Source organism: Vicugna pacos, chromosome 13 (genome assembly GCF_048564905.1).
Source record: "Vicugna pacos chromosome 13, VicPac4, whole genome shotgun sequence".
NCBI classification, from domain to species: domain Eukaryota; kingdom Metazoa; phylum Chordata; class Mammalia; order Artiodactyla; family Camelidae; genus Vicugna; species Vicugna pacos.
Window position 1 is genome coordinate 5,348,140 of NC_132999.1, and position 26,351 is coordinate 5,374,490.

At 33.1% G+C, this 26,351-nt stretch overlaps 1 protein-coding gene across 7 annotated transcripts in view; it reads right to left on the reverse strand.

Annotated features, from left to right (window-relative positions):
- The window catches only part of SPATA1 (spermatogenesis associated 1), a 63,139-nt gene that overhangs the window by 32,828 nt on the left and 3,960 nt on the right, over positions 1-26,351 (reverse strand). For 6 of the 7 annotated variants that reach the window (XM_072974114.1, XM_072974112.1, XM_072974113.1 and 3 more), the window contains exons 2-10: positions 23,361-23,532; positions 18,809-18,915; positions 17,095-17,212; positions 14,355-14,408; positions 14,034-14,259; positions 6,665-6,779; positions 5,860-5,920; positions 1,430-1,541; positions 643-768 (exon numbers count right to left, since the gene is read on the reverse strand). In XM_072974114.1, coding sequence (XP_072830215.1) covers positions 643-768; positions 1,430-1,541; positions 5,860-5,920; positions 6,665-6,779; positions 14,034-14,259; positions 14,355-14,408; positions 17,095-17,212; positions 18,809-18,915; positions 23,361-23,396 — 955 coding nt within the window. In that variant the 5' untranslated portion in view covers positions 23,397-23,532. The remainder of the gene's footprint in view (positions 1-642; positions 769-1,429; positions 1,542-5,859; positions 5,921-6,664; positions 6,780-14,033; positions 14,260-14,354; positions 14,409-17,094; positions 17,213-18,808; positions 18,916-23,360; positions 23,533-26,351) is intronic. The other variant, XM_072974115.1, reaches the window with a different exon arrangement.

Below are 26,351 nucleotides of genomic sequence, written 5' to 3' on the forward strand. Positions count from 1 at the left end.
ATAGCCAGGAATGGGGGAGAAGGGAGCGGAAGGAGATAGGAAGAGATGCAGCCGACAGAGGGAAAACAATGCCTGACGGCCTGCAGCCCAGAGGCGGCACGCTCCAGCTTCCAGGGTGTCTACCACTTTTCCTGGAAGCCCTCCTTCCTCTCCTCCATCTAATTTAGGCGTTTTCTACCTCCGTACTCCTATGCACAGGATTTGTAATTCCTTTATCCCAGCAGTCATCAGGATGTATCACTACTGCTGAACTTGACCATCATTTCCCCACTGCACTGAAAGCACTTTGAAGGCAGGGACAAAACTGTGTTGGCCTATTAGTATCTCCTCCGTAGAACAGGGGCTAAATTCAGTAGGCACTTAATAAATACTTCATTCATTAATAAATGAATGTTAAAATGAATAAACAAATGTAACTTTAAAAAAAATTGAATTTTACTAAAAATATGTTGTGTTTATTATATAAAGTAGAATTAAACAATGATTTCACCTTTCCTATACTGAACTTATATCTATAGTGTACCACTTAAACTATACTAGTAAAATAGTAAACATTATCATTTTATCATTTACTCCAAAGGCATAAGTTATGTAAAATTTGAGTTTCCTTTATAGTGATAAAAGATGTGTAACAAACTTTACCATGATATTGCTCCAATTTGCCTTGTTCAAATAGCCTTTCAGTTTTTTTTATTAGTTCTCCTCTAATTCTTTCCAGATATCTTCTTTCTTCCTTCACTTGTTTCATTTGTTCGATAATCTTCTCTCCTAAATGATTATAACCCATACTCATCAATGTCTAAAAGCTAAAAGATGGTTCATATCCTAAAATACAGATTAGAAAACTAAGAAGTGCTTAAAACAGCAAGTATACATTTTACTGTTTTTCTAGCTGCAGTATAGCATTTGCCACCATGGAAAACACTGAGAAGTTATTTCGGTAAATAAGAGTGATACACAGGGGACCTATATATATGTAAACAATACAGTATGTCTTTTCTGCATTTATAGTCATGTAGAGAAACTAAGTAAAGCTCATGTAGTTATACTTCTTGGCTTAATTCTTTAAGTGACTTTATCTTGGGTCTAAAGTTCTTGTACTTAAATCTTACATGGAAAATGCATATATTAGAGTATATACTTAAAGAGCAGAAACAATATTAATGACATACATATGCAGTAATCAACATAATAGTTAAAAATAATTTAACTTTTTGTGGTAAAATATACATAACTAACCATTTTAACTATATTTAAATGCACAGTTCAATGGCATTGTACACATTCAGTGTTCTGCAACCACCACCCCCATTCATCTCCAGAACTTTTTTATCTTCCCAAACTGAAACTCTGTACCCACTAAGCAATTAACTCTCCATTCACAATATTCAATTTTACTTCACAAAATCATCTGTATTATCATACTTACTCTCAATCTGTAATAAAGAGATATCAGTTATTCTTGGAGAAAGAGCAGGTCGACAAGGAACTGAAGGAAAATCAATAAGATCTGGTAGGGTGAGGTAGTCGGTTTTACTTATCTGTAAGCAAACATGAAAATCAGGGCGACCTGGTAGGATGACACATCTGTAAACATCCGATAATGTGCAACAGCAATGCATTGTTTTACTTATGTGGTGATGAACTCCCAAATCTGCCTTTGTAACTATAGACCCTGTCTTGTGCTTTAGCTTCCTCATTCCACTATTACTTGGATATTATACACAGGAGCTTTAAACTTCAAATTTAAAAAGAAGGGGAAAAAAATCCATATTCCTTTCTAAACACGACTTCCTTCCAAGATTTCTGATTTCAGCCACTTGTTATGATAACTTTTAAATGTTGCTCAGATGCCTATTGATTTTTTTTTCATCTTGAGCCAATTCTGATCATTTATTTTTGCTTAGAGAATTAGAAATCTTATCATATTTTTAAATTTTAGCATACATTTTACTCATATTTTATCACCTCTGTATTTGTGTTACATTGCCTTCATCTCATCTAATTTTTGTGTTTCTACCTGTTTTTGAGAAACCACCTCAAGCCTTGCCAATGTTGACGTTTCTCCCACTACCACTTTGTAGATCTTGAATTGTTTTCAATCCTACTAGGCTTTTTACTTCTGGAACTTATTAGTTTCTACTTTTAACTTCATTAAGCCCTCACCCCTACTTTTTTGTTTCATTATTCTTTTCTAGTTTATTGCATTTTATTTTCTTGACTTACAAGGTCAGGTTCCCACGGGATAATGGCAACTACCTAAATTAAATTAAATCCACATATGCTTTCAACTACTATAAAGGGAAAGCAAATAAAATCACCCATAATTTACGTCAATATCATAACTAGAATACAGAATCTTCTAATTTACATATATTTTAATTCACATGTAAGTGTGGAAATAAATACCTTAGACCAGCAGAGTGTGCTCAGGGGCCACACTTGAGCAGAGTCAGATGGGAACTATGCATTAGAGAACATTACACTCAGACAATACAGTAAGTAAACATCATCACAATAAAGGAGAGGGTCCTGCATGTGGTGGAGGAATACTGAGAGTAAGGGTATGAACTGGCAAATCAGAGCCCTTCGTATGAGAAATCCAAAAGAAAGGGGCTTTTAAAACATAGGGAGCCAAAGGTGGTAATTAAGAGAAGGCATAACTGTTGGATGAGAGGAAATGCTTTGGAAGCAAGAGCTGCTCCTTCAGGGTTAGATGGTAAGACAAAAGAAAGTGGTCACGATAAGAGCTTTGTTGAACTAAATTAGTAGGAAAGAACCCAAAGAAAGAAGACCACTTCCCCTAAAGACCTCATCTATTTAAAAATACATAAATAACTGCATTTCACTATCACTGAAGAGAGCACTCAATCTATGAACTAGAATAAACCACCGGAACACCACTCCCTCTCTGTAAGAACACCTGCTGCTACTCAAACAGAAAAATTCAACACAAATGAACACGGACAACATCTACAAAATAATCTATCATCCAAAGTTGCTTTTTGAAAACCCACAAAATTTAGAACTAAAAAAACCCAAAACAAAACCAGCAGCAAAGAAGCAGAGAAAAGCTTAACAATATTCCCAACATAGATTAAAGTACTTTTAAATACTAATGAATACTATAAATAATAAAATTAGAAACTCAGAATAAAAATGAAAAAAAATAGGAAGATGTAAAATGGAAACTGACCAAACTGAAGAAAGAAATTAAAGAAAAAACAGAATTATCTCAGAAATAAATAGCAGGTATCCAAAAAAGGAAAAGGTATGATAAATAGGTAAGATACGGTAAGGGTAATGGAGAATAGAGCTAAAAGGACAAAGAAAATGAAACATAAAGAAAATAGTAAACTGGATCAGAGAGAAAGTAATAGATAAAAGGTAAGGAAGACCTAAGAGGAGACTAGTTAGGGTCCCTGGGGGGAAAACACGGAATGGATCTGCTATTTAAACTTTTTTCTAGAATTAAAATTTCTTGAAATAAAAGAAGTCCTGATCTGCATACTGGAAGGGCCCACTGGGTATCCAGAAAAACCGAACTTAGAACTCTCAACTGAGACATAGCCTGATAAAACTACCGCACATTAGAGGAACGCTCTGGCTTTCCAGACAAAAATACCCAAGCCAGTTTACAAAGAAAAGAAAATCAGTTTGGTATCATACTTCTTAACAGTAACATATAAAACAAGACTTCAGTAGAGCAACATTTTAATAAACTCAAAGAAAAATTGTGTAAACCAAGGATGTTACAGCCAATCAAGCTATCCTTCCAGTATCAAGGCTCTAAAGCAGGAATAAGCAAATTTCTCGTGCAAAAGACCTTAGAGTTAATAATTTAGGTCTTGTGGGCCACATATGGTATTTGTCATAATTCTTCTTTTTTTCAACTTTTTTTAAAATGTAAAAAACGTTTTTAGATCCCAGGCCTCACAAAACAGGCTGCAGGCACTGTTTGCCTACTCCTGCTCTAGACAAAGTTTTAAATGCACAAGAAGTAAGGGACTGTACTTACAAGCTTTTCCTTGTAAGTGGAACTTAACCGAACCAAGAAATGGTTGAAAAGTCTTCTGCAAAACAACTGGCAGTAAGTGCTGAACATATTTAATTATAGATCTGAGACTAAAACAAAAGTGAGGTAGATAAGACCAGAAGCAAACCCCATAAATGTTCTGTTCTTTGACAAAGTAGAAATAACACAACTGAAAGTATATGAGAGGAGAAAGGAGAGGGAAAGATTACTTTTTAATTGCCCTGAATATAAAAGTAGGAGTCAGAGAATAATTTTAGAGGCTACAAATCAAAATTAGGAGCATAAATTTAAAGAAGGGAAAAACGAGGGCTAGGAATACTAGCATAGGTTTGTATTAGTATAAAGTTAAACATTATAAACATTAGAACAAAGATTCAACCTTCCCAAATACTGAGGAGCGTAGTTCAAATAAACTGCATAACAACACACAGTAACTAAAACATGAAGTAAAATGACAAATCTGAGGTCCAACATATAAGTCTTAGCAATAACATAAGTGGACATAACTCATCTACTAAATGAAAACGACTTTCAGGCTGGCTCACATAGTAAAATCCAACTCCAGGCAGTCTGCTCAAGACATACCTAAAACAAAGCAATTCAGAGAAGCTAGGGGAAAAAAAGTGGAGGAGGAAGATAGGAATATACCAAATAAATGTAAACACAAAGAAAGGAGAAGTTTGTATCTTGATATGTGATAAGGGAGAATTCAGGATGGAAAAGCATTTAATGAGTCAAAGAAGGACACATCACAATGCGAAAGTGATATTAATATTCACATAAGAATAACTTTGTGCCAAACAATACATATAAATCTAAATAAATAAAAAAACTATATCACAGGAGATTCTAATATACTATTCTCAGTCCAAGACATAGAAAGAAAATGTGGGAAAAAAGAAGGATATGGAACACTTAAACAACATATCCAGCAAGGTACACCACAGACAAGCACAGAGTAGGAGAAAAATTTACAACATACATAAGCATCAAAAGACTACCTTCCAGAGTATATTAAAAACTCCTACTAATCAGAAATACATGGCAGACAACACAGTAGAAATACCTGAAACAACAGCTCAAAAAGCAGTTACCAAAACAGAGTCCACAAAATATAAAAACATGATCAACTTTATGGGTAATCTGGGAAGTCCAAACCACAGTGAAATAGCATTAAGCTTCCCACCAGATGGAAAATTTTTAAGGTGTGAAGATAGCATGTTTTGTTAATATCCAGCAACAATAAAAAAAATCATTTGCTAAAGATGGCATGCCTTTGCTCTCAAACTCAAAGGCTCTGAGCTGTGAGTCTCCTATCAGGGCTTGTCTCAGAGCCCATTCAGCATTCCAGTCTACTACGTAGCAAGCATCACTGGACCTGATGGATGTTAGCACACAAGTGGCAGCACTGCTTGCTGTGTCTCTTGGATCACCTTGTGAGCCTCCTCTTGCTTTGGGCCCAAAGTTGACAGTCTTTTGGATTATTTGATTTAAAAAAAAAAAATGGAGCAATGCATCTGAATGCAGTAAATCTCTCTCCAAATTCCAAAGAGGTCCATTAGGTGACTCATTCTCCATGGTAGCTGGGGCAAGGCACAAAAACCTGGCTTTTACTTCAAAGGGCATATCTCATCATGTCCCAGAGCATGAAACGCTCAGAAATCTCACTGAATTTCAGGCTCCTGAATTTTCTTGAGGGTTATCTCCCTTCCTCTACATGTAAAATTAGAAAACTTAGACATTTTAGTCTGCAGTTTCATTTCACTTTCAGTATAAATATTATTTTGCAATGCAACATCTAAACAAAAATTTAAAATTCATACCTGATTGTCCTCTCTTCTAATGATATTAACTCTATCATCTTCATTTTTCCAAAGAAACTGACTTAAAGGAAATGACAGATTTGAAGGTCATATTAAAAAATGATTCCATGCATATTAACTTTTCATGTCTTAAATTTTTATTCAATATTCTAGAAACACAAATAAAAATTAAAATTTTAAAAAGTCAGCTTGAACCATGATCTTTCAAACTCATAAAGGATTAACATAAACTACATTTAGTATGAGTTATAAAACAACATTTCATTATAGCTAAATTCAAGTCACAGTCCAATATCTATAGCAAGGTAAACTAACTGCAAATTTTGTAAGCATACTTTGTTTATAGTTCTTTTGTGGCTAATTGTTTAGAGAATTCCTTATCTTAATTTCAAAAGACTCTATGCAAAACTGTGGTTTAAGTAGTATAATTTTGATTGAAATAATACCAATGTGAAACTCAAGCATAATGATTAGTTTACTAATAACCAAGAATCTAAGAGAGGCAGAAAAGCTAGTTCTAAGAGAGGCAAATGAAGACAGAAACTTTTCTGTCATTAGGTTGCCCTGATGACAAAGGATTACAACAGAAGCAATTTAAACAACAAATTATCCCCTCATTAAATTAGAGAGAAATATTTGTCTATAATAGTAAAGATCAGAATTAAGATAATTATAACTAAAAATATCACTAATTTTACTCATATTTTTGTTCTAACTAGAAGTCTTCATAACGTGGCCTGGATATCTCACTTTTTTCTTATAGATTTAGATTATGACATGTAGAATCAACATCCATACTAATTACCTTTTTTTCCTGCTACAATGATCATTATCTGAATCTTCCAGCGACCCTGGCAATTCAGAATTTCCCACTTGATTTTTTCCGGTCTGAGTTTCACTTGGAGTGGTTTTTCCCCCAGCTGATGTTGATGTTCATCCATAGCAAATAAAGTTCATAATAATAAGAAAATACTAGAATAATTTTTTTGTTTTTATATGTACATACTATATATTCATGTCCCATGTTTCAGAATCTCCATGAACTTTACTATACCTGATATAAGGCAATAATTTCCAAGCTGAATTTCATAAAACATTAGCTTATATGAAAGGAGAATTCTTTGGTCCATGCAGTTTGGGAAAAATTGGATTAAACAATCCTAACAGGAACACAAATCACACACACACATCCCCCTACCCACCCACACACACACACACACATCCCTATTGCAGGATTTCTCTGTTTTTATGTACAGTGTGAAACTGCAAGAGGGGGTAAGTTGGGTTTTACTCCAACTTAGTTGTCTTTAGAAAGCTTTTGCCAAAAGCGTTTTTTACAATAGTATTCTGAGGATCCTTCTCTGGAAAGCACTGGTATAAATACAGAGCATATATGTCATTTGTTATTTCATATACATTTCCATTTATAAAATCTCCCTTCATCTTAAAAGAACTTCTCCATATAGGAAAACCACACAATGTCTTTAAAACATTAACACCAACACTCCACATGATCTATGTGAACAAAAGATCTATGAACCTGACATTGTTATGCAGATTTTTTTCCACTTGGAGAAATAAAGTAGTTCTTTCAATTTAGAAAAAATTAGAGTCATGTTAATATTTGAAAAGTTATTTTACAAGAGTTGTCACAATATTTTGCAAACTGAAGCCCATATTGGTTTAATTTTAGCCTGGTTGCTACCACTTATTTCCCAGCTGGCATTGGAATAGTCATTTAAGGACAACAAACAGGGATTTTCTAAAAGATATATTCAAGGCAAAATGAACAAAAAATGGATATATCAGCTGTTTAAAAGCTAATAGTAAAGTACCACTCCCCTCACCTGTCCCAGAAAAGAAACAACAATGCAAAACTAAATAGATTCTGAATTACATTTTGGTAGGAATACAGGGCATGTATCTCTTATAGCTAATTATAGGGCATGATGCAATGCACCATTCAATTCCATATGCAATTTAATAAGAAAAAGAAAGCAGGTCTATTTACTTTTGAAAAAAGAAACAGTGTTTTGAGAACAATAGTAAATGTCCATATAAAACATTACAGATGCACAGAAAAGGGAGTAATAACTGTGAAACTATGTTTTGAACTGTGAAATGTTTGCCTGGCAAAGAAGAGAGAAAGAGGAATTTAAGCAAAGAAAATGGCATTTGCAAGACAAAGTACTCACGTATAACAGCATTTTTGGCAATAGTGAAAAAAGTTCAGTGTTACTCTAGCATATTGCTGTAAAGCACGGGCTTTAGTCAAACACACAAGAGCTCAGATTCTGGCATTATCACAGCAGGTGTGACCTCAGGTAAGTTATTTCTCTAACTTCAGTTTCTTTATCTCTGAAATGGCACAGTGCATGTGAAACACTCAGCACAATACCCAATCCTTAGAAGTCTCTAGACTTCAAGTTCTGATTTCTATTCCATTGCATTTCCAAGTTCAGGTCTTTATTACCTCAGTCTAGTCTCCATATTGTCACCTATGTTGTTTTTCTAGAACTGAAATCCAAACATGCCACTCCTATTAAAAACTTCAGATGGCTTCCCATTGCCTACAAAATATTTTAGCTTTGCAAGCAAGGATCTTACGGATCAATCCCTACCTACCTCCAGTTGTACTACAGGGTACTTCTTTCTCCCCTTCCTACCACCAAACTGCAATAATAATAGTACTATTACTAATAATACCTAAAAATTGTTGAACCAACAACCACATTAAACAAATTCTGAAAGCTCCATCCATATCATAACCTATATGAAGAAAGTCTTCTGGAGTTAGGCAGTGAATAATCTACATGGCCAAACATTTGTAGCCCTAGGTTTGAAGTCAGAGTATGAAGAGTTCTCTATGCTGTCTTAAGGAATGTGGGCCTTAAACAGTAATCAGAGAGACTTTCAAGGGTTTTTTAAGTAGGGAGATAAATAATTCTACCCGAAATAAGAAGAATGATGCTGACAGCACTCAAGAGGATAGATTGGAAAGGAGATTATAGTACAAGCAAGGAGGCTAGGCAAGGTAGTTTTTAAGGTTCCTTTAGACTAAGAATCTATCATTCCACAATGAGGAAATTTTCAAAGCTCAAAGTCTGAACAACTGGATGAATTATGAAGTGAAAGAAGTTAAGCGAGCATACTGGTTTGGGGGCAACGACAGAGTTGAGTATTACACATGTTAAAGTTGAGGCATGTCAAAGTGTAGAGCTGTGTAGCACTGACCCATGGGAAAGAACAAAAGATAACGAATGGAAGAGACTGTCCATTTTAACGTGCAAAAATGGGTAAAGCAATACTTCTCTCCTCCTTCATTAAAGGACTTACAAAACATTCTGTGCATATTCCTACCAGCCATATTTGATGATGTCACAATGTTAGAGCTCAGATATTTTGTATTCTCAGGCACTACTAAACAGAAGCTTGACAATTTTAAGAAACTGCACAACTGTCATCAATAAATGGTAATGTACAAATGGAAAAAAATTAAGGAACTCCATTTCACATTACACATAAAAATTAATTTCTGATATATTAAAGAACTAAATGTGAAAGGCAAACCATAAAATGTTTGTAATATAATACAGGACACTATTTTCATAGTCTCAGGGTAGGAAAAAAGAATTTTTAAAGAAGGCATAAAAAGCATTAACCATAAAAGAAAATGGCAATAAATTTGACTGTATTAAAATTTAAGAACTGCAGTTCTACTTCTGCTTAGAATGTAGAATGTCAAAAGAGTCCTCCCACCTGAACAAGGAGAAACACTTATATAATCTTCTTGAACTTATATAATTCTTCTTGAACTCATCAGAGTTGAGGTAGCAAGGAATCAGATTTCAATTCCCTCGAAAGAGAAAATAAACTAATTGTTTCATTTTTGGCAGAGCACAGAAGGAAGTGGTAACTGTCTTAAAAGAAGTAAGAATAAAACAGCTAAAGTCTTAAGGAATTCTAAAGGCTAACGTGGGCTATCAAGACAATCTGTAATCTCTCATTCCTAGACACTAAAGACAGTCAATACTTAATAGCTACCTCCTTCCATGTGCCTGTATCACATGCTCACAAGAAAGACTGGGGGCAGGGCAGGAGACTCAAAAGAGCCATCAATGGCACACAGGTATGAAATGTCATCCTCTTAACACTCCTCTCTCACACAAAGCAAAAGCTTTAAGCCAATGGGGAGGAGTAGGAAACTCCCATCCTAGGGTTCAGACAAAATTCCACTGGCTCTGGAGGAAAAATGGAAGCAAAAGCATTCTACCCTAGAAGGAAAAGCAGATAACTTCCCTTCCACCAACAGTAGCCTTGTAAAGTCTTACCACTGAGGAGGTGGTAGGAAATCATCCCACCACCAGTCCTAGGAAAAGGCAAAAGGAATTGTAGAAGCAAAAGCTGCCAGGATCATCTTGGGTCCAGGATCACACACATAAAAAGCATAGGTTTACTGGGTGAGGGGAAAGAAATTTTCCTAAATTTAAAAAGTCATTTTCCCCTTATTTTTAAACTCTTTAAATGATAACTCACAGTATAAAGTAAAAATGGTAAAAAAAAAAAAATACAGAGTTTATAACATATGTAGAACTAAGATGTATAATAATACCACAAAAGATTTGAGGGAAGAAATAGATTTATATTGCTAACGCTTTTACACTATATAAAAAGTTGTATGTGTTTTGAAAGTATACTTGAAATTAAAGGTGTATAAGTGCATAGCCTAGAGAAACTTTCTTAAAGGACAAGATAGTAAATATTTCAGATTTGCAGACCATATGGTCTTTGTCACAACTACTTAACTCTGTAGTACAAAAGCAGTCATTGACAATATGTAAACTATAGGGCATAGGTGTGGTCCAATAAGAGTTTATTTATAAAAAATAAGCCATAGGGCATGGATTAAAATTTAAAAGATAACAATAGGTGTTTGCTAACCTCCACTCTACAGTAACAACGTTTTTTAAAGTGAGAAATAACTAATGAGCCAATAGTAGGGCTAAAATTGAACCATAAAACAACTACTCAATCAAGAAAAGCCAAGAAAATAAGAAAAACTAAGAAAATAGAAGAGATGAGACAAACATAAAATAAATAGTAAGATGGTAGACTTAAAACTAACCACATCAATAATTGCATTAAATGTAAATGGTCTAAACAGCCCTAATAAAAGGCATAGATTGCCAAACTGGATTAAAAAGAAAGATTTAAATATGTGCTGTTTATAGGAAATCCATTTTGAACATAAAGTCAGATAAAAGTAAATGAATGGAGAAAGATATACTATGTAAATATTAATCAAAAGAAAGCTAGAATAACTATATTAATGTCAGACTGAGTGAACTTCAAAATAAAGACCATTACCAGTGATAAAGAGAAATATTACATAATAATATAGGGAACAATTCATCAAGAAAACATAATAATCCTAAGCGTGCCTGCATCTAATAAAGCACTTCTAAATAAATAAAGCAAAACTGATAGAGAGTTGAAAATGTCAATATTTTTATCTCTATAATTGTTAGAGCATGTTGATAAAACTTAAGGATTTTTTTCATCAAAATAATCATAAACAGAATAAAAAGACAAGCCACAAACTAAAACCTAGAATGAATTATATACAAACACACACACACATGTGCTGGAAAAAATGCATGTACATAAAATGAACTAATACTTAACATAAAATGGGCAGAACACTTGAATAAAGACAAATCCAAATGACCATTAAACATATGAAAAAATGTTCAACCAAAGAGAATCATTAGAAAAGAAAAATAAAATGTCTGGAATTAAAAATTCAATGTAAGGGTTTAACAGCAGATTAGCTAAAGAAGGAATCAGTAAGCTAGATTTGGTAGAAAGATCTGACACAATTATCCAGAATGTGGTCTGATAGAATGGCATGAGTATGGTTCAATAGGAACTTTCTGACATTGGTGCTGGGTACGACCACTTTGGAAAACACATGGAAATTATTTAGCAAAGTTGAACATGTGCATTCAAGGCTAATGCTAGGTATATACTCTTTTTAGATCATCTTGCACATGTACATTTAGTAGTCATGTGCAAAAATGTACAAAATCATATGTTCGCCCCAAACAGCAAACAAGCCAAATGTCCATCAGCAGATAGGTAAATAAATTATGATATATTCATACAATAGAATGTTATACAACAATAAAAAGAAATGAAATAGTATTATATAAGACAACATGGTTGAATCTTACAATTACAATGTTGAATAAGAGAAGAAAAACCCAAACAAAGTGCTTTCAATATGATTCTGTCTAAATAAAATTCAAGAGAGACAAAACTAAACTGTGCTAAGGAATGCATATTCAGGTTGTAAAACTATAAAGAAAAGCAAGAAAATACTTATCTCAAAAAAATCAAAGTAGTAATTATCTCTACTGGGGAAGGAGGAGGATGTGACCAGAAAGAGGATGGAATACAAGGTTGAAAAGTCCTTTTAAGAAGAAGAACAGTGAAATAAGCCAGACAGAGAAAGACAAATACCATATGTTATCACTTATATGTGGAATCTAAACAGGAAAACAAATGAATGAATGTAGCAATAATAATAACAACAACAAAAACATTACTTAGAAACAGCCGTTAAACTTCTAAAAAAATAACAGGATAAATGCATGAAGCTATATTTAGAAAATTGTTACTTGCAGCACTATTCATAACAAGAATATTAATATGTAGTTGTATAAATAACTTATACCACAAGGGAATGCTATAATGATGTAGACCTACATTTAGTGACATGAAATGTGTATGATATATTCTAAAATAAAAGAAGAACATTTAAAAGAGTTTGTATGTGTCCTCATTTTTTAAAAGTTAAAAAAATATTTATACACACAAGAACTGAAAAAAAAGGGAAGAATATACACCAAAATACTGACAGATACTAACAGCTATCTCTGGATGGTGGAATTATTGTTAATCTTTATTTTCTTCTTTATACTTATTGGGGTTTCTAGAACTTTTTAAAATGAGCATACACTAGATTCTGACTTAAATTATAGTTAATTTTTTTGGTGTGAAGCACCAAGGAATTAATACTATTTAAAAATCACACTTACATAAAATTCATAGGATTAAATACTCTCACCAAAGATTTTTGGAGGTTTTGTGCAAGGAGCATAGTTCAGGAAGTTGGCCAGTAGCCCAGGGGATGAAATATGACACCACTCATGAATGTATGTAGTGTCATTGTCCACTTTACTAGCTACTTTTCAGGAAAAATAAAATTCCACTCAGGTGTTTTTCCATTTAACTTCTAATTGATATCATGATGGGAAGGCTGTATTTAACATTGCAGGGACATAAAGAAGGAAGTAAAGACACTTCCTGAGCATATTAAATATGCCTAAGATTAAAGAAGGGGCTGAGTCTGGAGCATCACTGAGTATAGCAAAAGCTTATACGAACTGCTATAACTGAAGGTGAAGAAAATGCAACCAGTTAAGAATAAATGTATTTTGTGGCTGTAATGAAGGTTGTCGTTAGTTTGGGAGAAATTCATTTAATTCATAAATGTTTAGTATATTTGCTTTTCTAACACAATGTATTTCCTGTATGCAATAAGGTAAAAAAGTTCAACTGACTTTTTTTCAATTCTTAAGGGTGTAATACCAGTTTTATTTTCATGATTATAAGTTTAATTTTGATTTTTTAAATTACCTACCACTTTTTAAGAACTGACTTATCATCAAATTAATGAGTATAAACAGAAAAAAATTTAAACTCTTTGGAATATAAATGTATCCCAACATTAAAGTTGTTTTGCTTTGGTTTGATACTGTTTTCCTGGCTAAGATCCTTGTGGACTTACCATTAATAGCAAGGTTTTATACAGCAATCACTTCCTTTTTCTTCTCCTTTAGCCTTAACTTTAGCTGAAACTATTATAAATGGTGGTAGAGTTTATTTAAGCGCTGTAGTGTATTTTGATTTTATTTTAGCATAGAACATAAATTGTCTTTTTTCCTCCCAACTGGCAAAACTATTTTTAAATATCTCCAAATTGAATTGTAGCTTTCCTCCTGTACTGCCTGTATTTGTAAGGCTAGATTTGCCCAGAATTTGTTCACAGACCTGACTACTAAAATGTACTATAACAACCTCTTTGTCTTTCCCATTCCAGTTGAAATCACCTTCTTTCTGATTCTTGTTAAGAAGCTCTTTCAAAGTGTTTTCTAGAAAACTGGGGTCTGTTCCATGTTCTTCCTTTGGCAAAGTTACACTAACTGGTCTGTGGCTTATTCCATCAGCAACACCATTATTAGTCTGCCGCCCGTCTAAAGAAACTGTTGATGATGCTGAATAAATATTTCCTAAATGATCCATTATAGGAAGCAAATATAATTCTGGTTGAAGAGCCTAAAACATACAGGAAATTATAAAAATTAGTCTATAATTTAAAAAAACAGTAAGTTAAATCAATTAGTATAAGTTTAAAATGTCACATTACATACATATGGAGGAGCAAATGATTTGAGTTTCAGTTCTGATTCCTGCTTTGCCTTCACCTAGAAATAAATAAATGAGAAAATAATTAAAGCTTTTTAATATTTTTCAATCATTTTTACCTTTTTTTGTGGAAGGCATATATCCATGACAAAAAAAAATCAAATTTAAAAGCTTGTAACTAAGGTTAGATTCTAGAAAATGTAGAATGTAATTCTATTTCTATTCACTGTATGAAACATAATAGAAATTCTATGCATTTAATAATGATAATTGTGGCTATAACTTGCATGAAGTCACTATGTGCCAGGCACTATTCTACATGCTTTACATATAAAGCTCAGTTAATCCTCACAATACTATGTGACAGGCACACATATTACATGGAGGTCACAGACGAGACTGAGGCAAAGAGAGGTTAAGTAACTTGCCCAAGATTTTACAGCTAGGAAGTTTCCAAGTCAGGATTCAAAACCAGATCATTCTTTGTAAACTTTATTTTCTAAATATTCAATCCATAGAGTCAATCTGTTATTCATCTATTCATTCAACAAGTACTGAGGGCATATTATGTGTCAGGTAGTGTTCTATGGCGTGGGGATACACTGGTAAACAATGCAAAGTCCTTGCTCTCATGTAGTTTATATTCTGCTTGGGGCAAGCAGATATTAAATAAACATGATTTAAGATAGTTCTATGTGATTTATGAAAATAAAACAGAGTGATATAATAGAGAGGAATTAGAGAAAGAATATCTGAAAACTAAGCTGTCGGAGAAGGTCCTTTTGAAAAGATAATACTTGAGCTGAGAACTGAATTATGAAAAGAAGCAGCAAGCTATTTGAAAATCAGGGGGAAGTGATTTCCAGGCAATTGCAAAGATGGTAAAATAGAAATAAGCTTGCCATATTTGAGGACCAAAGGAAGATTTTTGTGGCTAAAGTGCAGAACCGAGGAGAAAATAGTAGTGGATAACATGCTAGAGGCAGCTTGTTCCTGAGGCCCTCCTTATCTCTCGACTAACTGCTGCAAAAGTCTCCTGGTTACAATTCCCGCCTCTAGTCCCTTAAGGCTCTCATCATGTCATCTCTTGCTCAATAATTCCAAAGCTCCAGAAAAAAAAAATCCAAATTCATTAGTCTGGCATTCAAGATCTTCAACAAACGACTTTTGCAACTTGTCTACTATTCCCTTTCACAGTCAATGCTCTAAAAAAAAGTGAAGCACTCACTCTTTCCTAGTTGTCTGCTTTGCCACTTCTATGCTCATAGTATTTTCTCTGCTCAGATTCTCCCACCCAACATCTTTGCAAGATCAAACTTTCATCTGTCAAACTCCAAACTGAATATCACCTCTTCCTCAAAGTTCTCCATCTCCCCTCTTTTCTGGCTGGAAGTAATCTTTTTTTCTTCTGAATACACAAAATATGCTATTTTAATTACTTTTATATTTTATCTTCACTACTACACTGAATAGTCTTTAAGAGCAGGATCGATATCCAGTTATTTTTTTCTAATTTTATATATAGAAAGACATCAATAAATGTTTGTTAAAAATAATAAAGTATTAGAAGAACTGTAGAAGCTGACTTAAATAACTGTTAGGTCCCTTTCAATCTAGAATTCTGTGATTGATATTGTATAGTTTTACATATCATGAGAGAGAACAAAAAGTTATGAGAGTTGTTCCCTTTCTTCCCTGCTTAAGGAAAACTAACTTAAAGATTAGTAAATTAATCTTCTGGCATACTATACAGAATTCGAATGACAAAAATTTCAAATCTAGGTGCTGATCCCAAGAATTCCACATAGCAAATTCTTCTACAATACTACTTTGGGGGAAATGCCTATTTTTTCCATTTATTATTCATTATTTAATTTTTTCAATAAGCATTTAAATGCCTTAGAGTACTAAACACCTTGTTAGGCATGGATTATAAAGATAATAGTGAATAAAAGTAAATCCCTGCTATAAATAAAGGAAGCTATATAGTCTAATAGCAGAGTTAGATGTTAATAAATAATCACAGAAGTAAATACATTATAATGATATGTTAACTAGAGTAGAATAGAAATATACTGCATTTTTAAACAGTTTAAATATGGAAAATCTTACCACATTGTAAAACAACTATATTTCAATAAAAAAAGAAATCAAAAGGGGGGGTCAGAAAAAAATGGAAAATCTTGATTAAAAAAATAAACCTTATATAAATATGAGAAACCAGAAACTTTGAGATCTAATTGTTTGCTGGATTGACAATTTCAGCCAGGAAAACGCTCTGCTTAGAAAATGCTGTCACTGAATCGTACAGGCTACAAATACGAGTGTTCAGCAGATAACAGCTGATTCCTCCCCAACTCCCAAAATATGTTTGGGCGGCTAGTTGTGAGAAACCATTTTCTCTAGAACAGAAACACTTGTTTAAAAAGGTTTTAAACACTATCATTTAAATTTAAAAGTATATATTACTTGTATGATCACATTTGATCATATTTAAAATTTGTTTTTCTTTTCTTCCCAAAGAAATTCACACACAAAAACACCCCCATTATTTTAGTGCCTGATAACATGCCAAAAAGGCTTGTCTTTTCTTGATGACCTGTGTGCTTAATGATATTTCAATTTCATTATGATTGAGATTACATATCTCAATGTTAAGGGGTTGAGTTGATAAGCATTTAAGAAACACAATTTGTTAAGGTATGCTTTTGTTAATCAAAAGAAAAAAAAATTAAGAAAACTTACCACAGCTAGATTATTTCCAATGCATTTCAGAAATAAAAATTTTTCTGCAACAGCATCTTCACCAAGGAACTCACCAAGACGCTCCCTCAGGGCTTGTAAAGTAAGGTGAGGAGATATTCTGAAATATCATGACATTATCTTATAATGTAAAATGAAATAAGTTTCAGCAATACTAAAGATTCAATAACTTTATTCATCTATCTCAAACATAGAGATTAATTTAATGTATCACAGATAGCTTAATATATTGTGTTTCTACATTGCTTGGTATTTTGCAGGCCTGAAGGCCTATAAATATTATTTTAAATAAATGATTAAAAGTCTGCTTTTTAAGTTATGTCAACGAACACTGTTTATATAAGTCCATTTTGTACTAAAAAGGAAAATGCTTGTCTACTTTTCTTATCCACCTTCCAATTTTTTGTTAAAATAAAACTCTGCAATGGAATTTATATACTTTTATACAGATATTGAAGAAGGATTTAGTCACAGGTATTTATTTTGGAAGTTTGCTAGGATTAACTAGTGCTTAACATTTTCTTTGCTGATCAAATGTTGTCAGACTCCACATCTTTGCTCACTGGGGATATTTCATTCCTTAACACCTAAACTTTAATATGTTCTTGTTCTGAGTTCTGGTTTTTCAAGGATCTTATGGGAAACATTTTATAATTAATTGATTCAATTAACAAAGATATACTGAGCCCCTGTATGTGTCAGGCATTGTAAGGGCTGGGAATAAGGCAATCAACAAAACAACAACCTCTGTCCTTATAGGCCTTACAACGTAATGGTAGGAGTGAAAAATTAACAAAATAAGTAAGAAAAAATTTAATTCATAAGACATTGCTAAGTACTATAGAGAAAAATAAAGCAGGGAAGGGAGAGTATCTGCAATTTAAAATACAGTGATCAGAGGTGAAAAAGTATGTGACAATGAATATATGTATGTTCCTACATAACTGAAAAATTGTGCTCTACACTGGAAATTGACACAACATTGTAAACTGACTATAACTCAATAAAATAAAATTTTAAAAAATACAGTGATCAGAGAAGACCAAACAAAAAGTAATATTTGAGCAAAGACCTGAAGGAGATGAGCTAGCATATGTAAAGGCAGAGAGCATTTTAGACAATAGGTCTAACGATGATTCTGAGGTAAGACCATGTCTGATGTGTTCCAGAACAGAAAGGAGGTTATTGTGCTTAAAGAAAATGATGGGGAAGATTAGGAAGACTGAGGTGTGCTGAAGAGAATAACAACAGACAGTTAGATCACACAGTGTCATGTGTGGTTCTGTGAATGTGAAAAAGAAAAAAAATATATATATATATATATATATTATTTCTATTTTTAAATAGTTCAGTGAAAAAGTAATTGTGAAGATACTGGTTTTACCACTATTCCCAGCTCTTCAACAGGTTTCTAATTTCAGGTAATTTCTCTCAATTCTCTTTGTGTACAACCAAAGTAATACACTCTGTTTTCTAGGTGGCAGTACTATGGCTAAGTGACATCTGTTCCTACAGTACTTTTTAACTGTTACATAGTACTATTTATTGATAGTATCCATTAAGTCAGGGACTGGATCCATCACATGAACAAGATATTTTTCACTTATAATTTTTGAATTTCCAGAAAACACTTTTTTCTGCAGAAAAAAAGATTGTTTTTTTCCGGCACATAGTAACATGACTACAAAATACTTGCCTTATAAATCCAGCTGAAATGAATTTGTTAACAACTTCTTTTGAAATGGTATTTAACTTATAGTTCCACGATCCTTCAGGAACATAAAAAACATGAAGTTCCACCAACTGAATAAATTGAGAAGAATGTCAGTTAAAATATTTTAAAAATAAAAAAATCAATTGATGTCCTTTAGAATTTTAAGTTTAATAAACGTAATTGAAATAAACATGGAATACACGTATCCTTCTGAACAAACACAAAAACCAAAATGAAGAGCCAAAAATTTGTTAAGTTGGCTACTTGGCACTTGGAACACATTTTCCCTTGGATACAATGTCATAGATGTGGTCCAAGATTTCCTTAACATCCCTGACATAGTGTTCTTCTGTGGTTTGCAGTAAGAATACCGGATTGCCAAGATCAGCTTTCTTATTACCAACCTCTCCCCTCCCCTGATCCCTACCCACTCAGTTCCACTGGTGTGACCTTGTAGAATCTTTATCCTTTATACATTGTCTCCCTAACATAGCTATGATGATTGCCAGTGCTCAGCACCTGCAAAAGTGTGAATACTTGGGTTTGGGGAATATTTTTGTTTCCCAGAATTCTAGGAAAAACCTATTCCTGACCAGTGATGAGGAAAGGAATGGTTGTTTTCACATAGGGCATGTCTGTAAGTTTAGCTTGTTTGTGCTTATATGTACTGTCATCTATTCTATTCATGTTTTATGATATCAATTAGAATTCTTGTATTTAGAAGAAAAGATTACTACAACAAAGACAGAACAATTACAGCAAATCAAGTCTTATCTTTTAGTCTAATGAAGTTTGCCATTCATGTATATTAAAAGTCAAAGAATTTAAATGATTATATTCTATAATGCTAAATATCTGAGAAAAAGTTTCAAAATTTGAAGTAAATTTGACCCTATCTTAATACCAGTAATTTTATAAGAGATAAAATGGCTCTTGAACTGAATATTTTGCTTGACTTGAAATTACTTATATACTTTCGATTAACCAGCAGTTTAAGATGTTTGTACAGCTCGGATAGTGCAGTTTGCTATATGCTGTATTTTGAATATCAGAACATTTAAAAGATCATTCTCTAGCTATACCATACTAACAGCTAAAACCATACTATACATTAATACTATAATATTTAATACCTGTATTATTAAATATTTGTAAAACCTTCAGAAATCTGAAGTAAATATGACCTCACCCTTTATATAAATGTATTAATATTTTACAGGAGAAAAAGTATTTCTTGAACTACACATTTTACTTTGTTTTTATAAGCCAAGTAATTACTTCAGTATTTTTATAACAATTCATGAACTATAATTCAAAGTGTTTGTATAGATTTTAATTCCATAATTGAATAAGGATACAATACAAAGAAAATACAGTTAGTAAGACATTTCTTGGCCTTTGAAACATTTTGTGATGCAAATTAATTTACGGTGAATTTGGATTTATTCATCCATTCAACAAATATTTACTGTGTGCCTGTATGTGCCAGCATTGCTCTAGACACTATGAATATGTAGTGAATAAAACAAAGATCCTTGCCTGCAGGCAGGTTGCATTCTAATGAGAGATCAGGAAAAGGAGAGGGGTGAGACAAGTGAGGCTCTCACCTCCTGTGCAAAATTTAAAGGAACACCAAAACCTCAGTAATCAACATAAATAATATTTTTAAAAACCTATTCAATGCAAAAAATTCACGATGAACAAAATATCACAAATTTAAAGACAGACTAGTACTACTGGAACCTGAGTGAAAGAGAAAAATATGAACTGCAATGTATACGTTTCTTAAAAAATATATTTTTAATGGTTAACTTTTTCTAGAACAACAAAGTAGTCGAAAAATATTGAAAAAATTTAAAGTCTATATTAAAACTCACAACATTATTTTAAGGTTAAATATTCTATTTATATCAAAACCCAAATTTATTATAATTTTACTTTCTTAGCTTTAATGGAGGCAAACTCATCAAATTAATATTTTCATTAAAAGTATTAACCACTTAAAAAAATACATTAAAAGGTATATAGAGGGGCATATATTTTGTCTTTTCCCTCAGTCTCTAAAATGGCTAAACATAGCACTATTGGATTTCTGTTTCTATTTAAAATGATATCTTGTTCATTGTAGGGTTTTGCATTAATTTTTTTACTTAAAAATCTTTTATTAAAATATTTATCTTAATTACTTAATTTTTTGGTGCCTCTTTAAATTTTGCATCCAAGGCAAGTGACTCATTTGCCTCAGATTAGTCCCAGCCCTGTGAGGGACACAGACAATAAGCAGTAAATATAAAGCACTGGAAAGTTGTATAGGACTTTAGAATGTGGGAGGTACTGGGGGAAAAAGAATAAGTGGACCAGGGTGAGGAAAATAAGGAAGACATAGGAGGGAGTAGGTCTTAGTTTTAAATGGAATAATCTGAGCACACATCTAAGAAAATCAACAATTCCTTAATGTCAACTATTATCTAGTTCATATTCAAATCTCCCCAATTGTCCAATTGTACTCAGACTGTTTTTTCAACCTAGAATCCAATTAAGGATAGTACAGTGCATTTGGTTGTCATGTCTTTTCTTTTAATTGAAATACAGTTGATTTACATATTGTGTTAGTTTTGGGTGTACAACACAGTGATTCAGTTATTTTTTTCAGATTATATTCTATCATAGGTTATTAAAAGATATTGAATATAATTCCTTGTGCTATACAGTAAATCCTCGTTGCTTATCTGTTTTATGTATAATAGTCTGTAGCTGTTAATTTCGTACTCCTCATTTGTCCCTCTCTCTCTCTCTCTCCTCTTTACCACATGTTTTAAAAACCTTAATTTGGAAGAGTTTTCCAGACCTACATTTTTTCTCTTAATGGCCTTGACTTTTTAAAGAGATTGGGCTAATTTTCTCATAGAATGTTCTGCTTTCTGAATTTACCTTATTAACTCCTAAGGTGTCATCTAACTTATTTCCCCAATCCTTCCATCTCTTGTAGACAGTTAATTGTTTGGCTCTCAGTTGACACAAGTTAATCATCTGGGACAAGAATACTTATAAATGGTGCCCTGTATTACTTATTACTTCACATCTGGATATACATTATGCTCTACTTCCAAATCTTGCTATACTTAACAACTATTAAAGGAATAATAGAACAGACTACAAGGGGTAAGAAAATGGAAACTGTTATAAAGTTATTTGAATAATTAAAGTATTAGATGATAGTGGTTCAGACCAAAAGTTAGCAGTAGAAATGATGGAAAGTGGTCAGATTTTGTATATAATTTGAAGTAAGAGGGAATCCATTAGAAGTGAAGTTTGAGTAAGCAGTCAAATATGACTCCAAGGCACTTGTCCTCAGATACTGAAAGCATGAATTTGCCATCAACTGAGATGGGAAGTCATGGTTAGTACAGGTTTGGATGAGGGGGAAGAACCGTAATTCACTTTCAGACGTGCTAAGTTTGAGCTGTCTATTGGTCATCCAAGTGGAGATTTCAAGCAGGCAGTTGAAAACATCAATCTGAGGTTTGGGAAGGAGGATTGGGATAGGAGTATAAATTTGAGAATACTTACCATAAACTTGGTGTTTAAAGCTAGTAGACTGGATGAGATCACAATGAGAGCAGATAGGCAAGAGAACAAAGAGATGACCACAGAAATTCTCCACTATTAAGGGATCAGGAAGAAGAAAAATACCTAGCAAAGGCGACTGAGAATGAGTAACAAGGAATGTAGAAGGAAAACCATGATAATGTGTATGCTAAAAGCCCAGTGAAGGAATTATATCCAGGAAAAGAGAGTGAGCAACGGTGTCAACTGTTGTACATAGACAGAGCAAGCGTGTGTGGGATAAGAATTAGACAATGTAGAGGTGAATTTAACAAGAGCAATTTTGGTGGAGCAGTAGAGTGAACGCTTGATGGAGTTGATTTAAAGTGAAAAGGGGAAGAAAGTATTGGGGGGTTTGAGAAGGTCTGAAACAGTTATCTAGAATAATGGAAGAATGAATGAGTGAGTGGGAGATAGTCTGACTGCCTACCAGCAAAAGGTCCACTTGAGATTCATGGTCATTAATTTAAAGTGAGAATAGTCCTTACGCTGGTATGTTTTCCTCCAGCCACGTTCTACTGTACGTCTAGGTGTAGAATAGGTGAAAGAATCAGATTAACCAGGGTTCTTGTTTTGACAAGGAGTACAGCGAAATGAGAGAAGGCAAGGAGTCAAAAGTATGTGCAAGAGAGTGATCAAGACTGCCCTGTGGTATTTAAGCCAGCTGTGGAAGGCATTCTGAGCTGAGGAATTAAAAAAAAGTGATAGGATCAATGCACTGGAGGTCCCAATGTAATCAGGGTACTTAGAGATAAATGAGCTAGAGATACAAGAACTATAATCAAATAATGAGATACATGAAGTTTGGTTCACAGTGGAGTTAATACCTAACACTTTACATAACCCATATTTTTGCTTTATCAAAACCTTTCTAAAACAATGATTAGCAGGATTTTTCTTACATTTTAGTATAAAAAGATTTTCTTACCTCTGATGAGGAAGGTCGACTTGGATTGAGGGACATATTTACCAATGTCTGAATGGGGTAATCAGTTGTAATTCTGTAGGATTTTTAAAATCTTCCTTCATCTAAGTAGTATTTAATAAGGGCTGTAACAGATTTTTGACTTGTTTAAGATAGCATTCCACTCATTTCTGGTCTTTGATTTGTTCAAAAAGTAAAAAGAAAAACACAAAAGACTTAACAAATAGACTCAAAATGAAAACTTAGATATGCACACAATCTTATTATAATAATTTAAAAAGACATATTATTAGTAAGTAGGGCTGGTCATCACAATGAAATGAACATACATCCTATACAACTAAGTGCTCGTAAATTATATTAAAGAAGACTTGTGACCAGAACTTTTTTTTATTATTCTAAATAATTCACTTTCTCTTGGTCAAAAATTAAGGTTAAATATCTATTTTATATAAAGTAGAAATATACTTTTAGAAATGGAAAGACTAAACTTATACAAATGGCTGATGAATGGTGAAAATTGTTTTACCATTTGAATTTCTTCCTGGGCTTGGATACCTCAATAATAATAAATGTGAACAATTATTCTAGGTGAAAATGCCAGTCTTTAAATATATCAGGATATGTTTGTGTATATTTGTGTCTTTCCTCAGAAAATTTTATGGAAGTTTACAAGAATACACAATAAAATTTAAAGTATATAAATATATAATAATAGTTGAAAAATAAAGTAGCTGAATTATTACACAAAAAAAGAATTTTCAAAATGGGACAATCCTTAAGGATACATTATCACATTAACAGCAGAGCAGAAGCTTTTTCAAGATTTCAAAGCATTTTTCTACTTTGCTTTATATTAAAATAGTGATTTAAATCTGACAAAACTTAAAATTCCTGTGATCTGGTACTGATTACATCTCTATGAAATCTTACCAGAGTCCACTAATTGGTCTCATGGTATCAAAATTAAAAGATTATATCTTGGGACATATGATATTTCAAATCAAATTATTTTCACAAATTACTTCCTATATAATTTTTTTACAATAATTAAAACAAAATGCAATCTGTCATTTTAACCATCTCAAACATTACTTTAAATACATTAGTACTTTAAGAGAACATTAAGATCTTTTCATTTCTGTATCTATCCACAGGTTCATTCTGACACTGTACTAATAATATTAGTCTCTATTATGAACGTGAACAAAGCACAACTCAAACATACACGGTAACTTCCTTATTAGATAAGAATTAATGTTAATAATCTATACAGCATATGGGTATTCATTAACTAGTATGCCAACTGGGAGACAAGAACTTTTGATTTCTGTGGCTGCATTAAAAACTTCATATTTTGGGCGATGGGCATAGGCTCAGCAGTAGAGCATGTGCTTAGCATGCGTGAGGTCTTGGGTTTAATCCCCGGTACCTCTCTCAAAAATAAAGTAAAAAATAAAATAATAAAAATAAAATAATCACCAATTTAAAAAAGCTTGTTATTTTAATTCTGAACAAATTTTTAATTCAGCAAACTCAAGACAGATCAGTCAAGACCTGCTTTAGTATTATCCTAAGGTAAACTGTCCTATTGTACTACCCCTTCTGAAGGAACAGCAAAGAAGCCATGTTTTGAGTGACAATTCCTTTTGTCATTTCTGACTGAGTCAATACTAAAGACCAAATCTTGGCCAGCCAGAGACAAATAAAATGACCTGTCATGAAAAAAATGAGCCCTTAGGAATTAGAATTGGGAGAAGAATTCAAGGTTTAAGTATGTAGTTGGTAGATATTGAAGCAAAAAGAATGCAGAAAGGGAAGTCATGAAGCAGTGTCATGGCCATGAGGCAAGCCCATGTTATGAGAGTTACCATTTGTAAACAAAGATAGAAAAAGAGATAAAGACTAGAGAGAATGACTAAGTAGACTGGTAGTGAGAAGTAAACTAAGGAGATTCATAGGTGATTCATGTTTATAGATAAGCATTACAGAGAAGAGTCAACATTTTTTGCTGCGGAGGTCCCTAACCTTGCATGGACTCCCAGTTTGGCCTTTCGGGGCAACGGTTCCTGTTTTTTGGATTTCTATGGAATAACTATCTCCACTACTCTGTGTTGATCTTCACAATAATCTCTTCATTGTGTGAGGTAACTAGAGTAAATCTTTGCTGTCAAAACCAAAAAGGGCTTCGTTAGTCTTTTTAGGCAGGCATAGAATCTGTAGTTGATCCTAACCAAATCACATTTTGAGTATTAATTCCTAATATATAATCTTTGGGATTTTCAAATTCTTTGCCTATTATTAATTAGCTAATGAACAAGATAATGGCAATTCAAACAAACAAAAAAAGACTGACAGCTCAATAGCCAAAGATAAAGTGACTCTAGGGTTCTGGTTCAATCTTTCATTCACTGCATACTTTTGCTTTATGACCTCCCTGTCACTTTGCGGGGAATGGAAAATTGGCTTTATCTTGCATACTAAACCCCAGCAACTGGTACTGGCTGCATAAAAGTGAGTTACTGAAAGGATTCCAAGGCCACATCAGCCCTCAGTAGGCAAGAGTATATAGTCAACTATGGGTTTGGGAGGGAGTAACTGTTGGTAGATAATATCACCTATCTGCCATCTCTGATCTAATCTCTAAAGGGAATTAGCTATCATGCTTTCTCTGCCCTTTTTAAAAATGATTTTGGGAGTCAACAGCAGAGCTGAAAATCAAACTTAAGAATTTCTAATACTGTTCAGCACCTAGAAATGAGGATTATGGTAATTCGTATTTCCTGTTTTATTTGATAATAAGGCATACAAAGAGATGCTCAGTGGACTTTCGTAAAACCCTAAATAATACTAAAATTGGAAACCTAAAATGGTCTATGTTTAAGCATACCAATATAGTAGAATCTTATACAAAGGAAATGGATTGGGAAGCAGAGAAGCAGGTTTCTAGTCCTGTGTAACCTGTAAGACCATTCATTCACTCTAAGCCTGTTT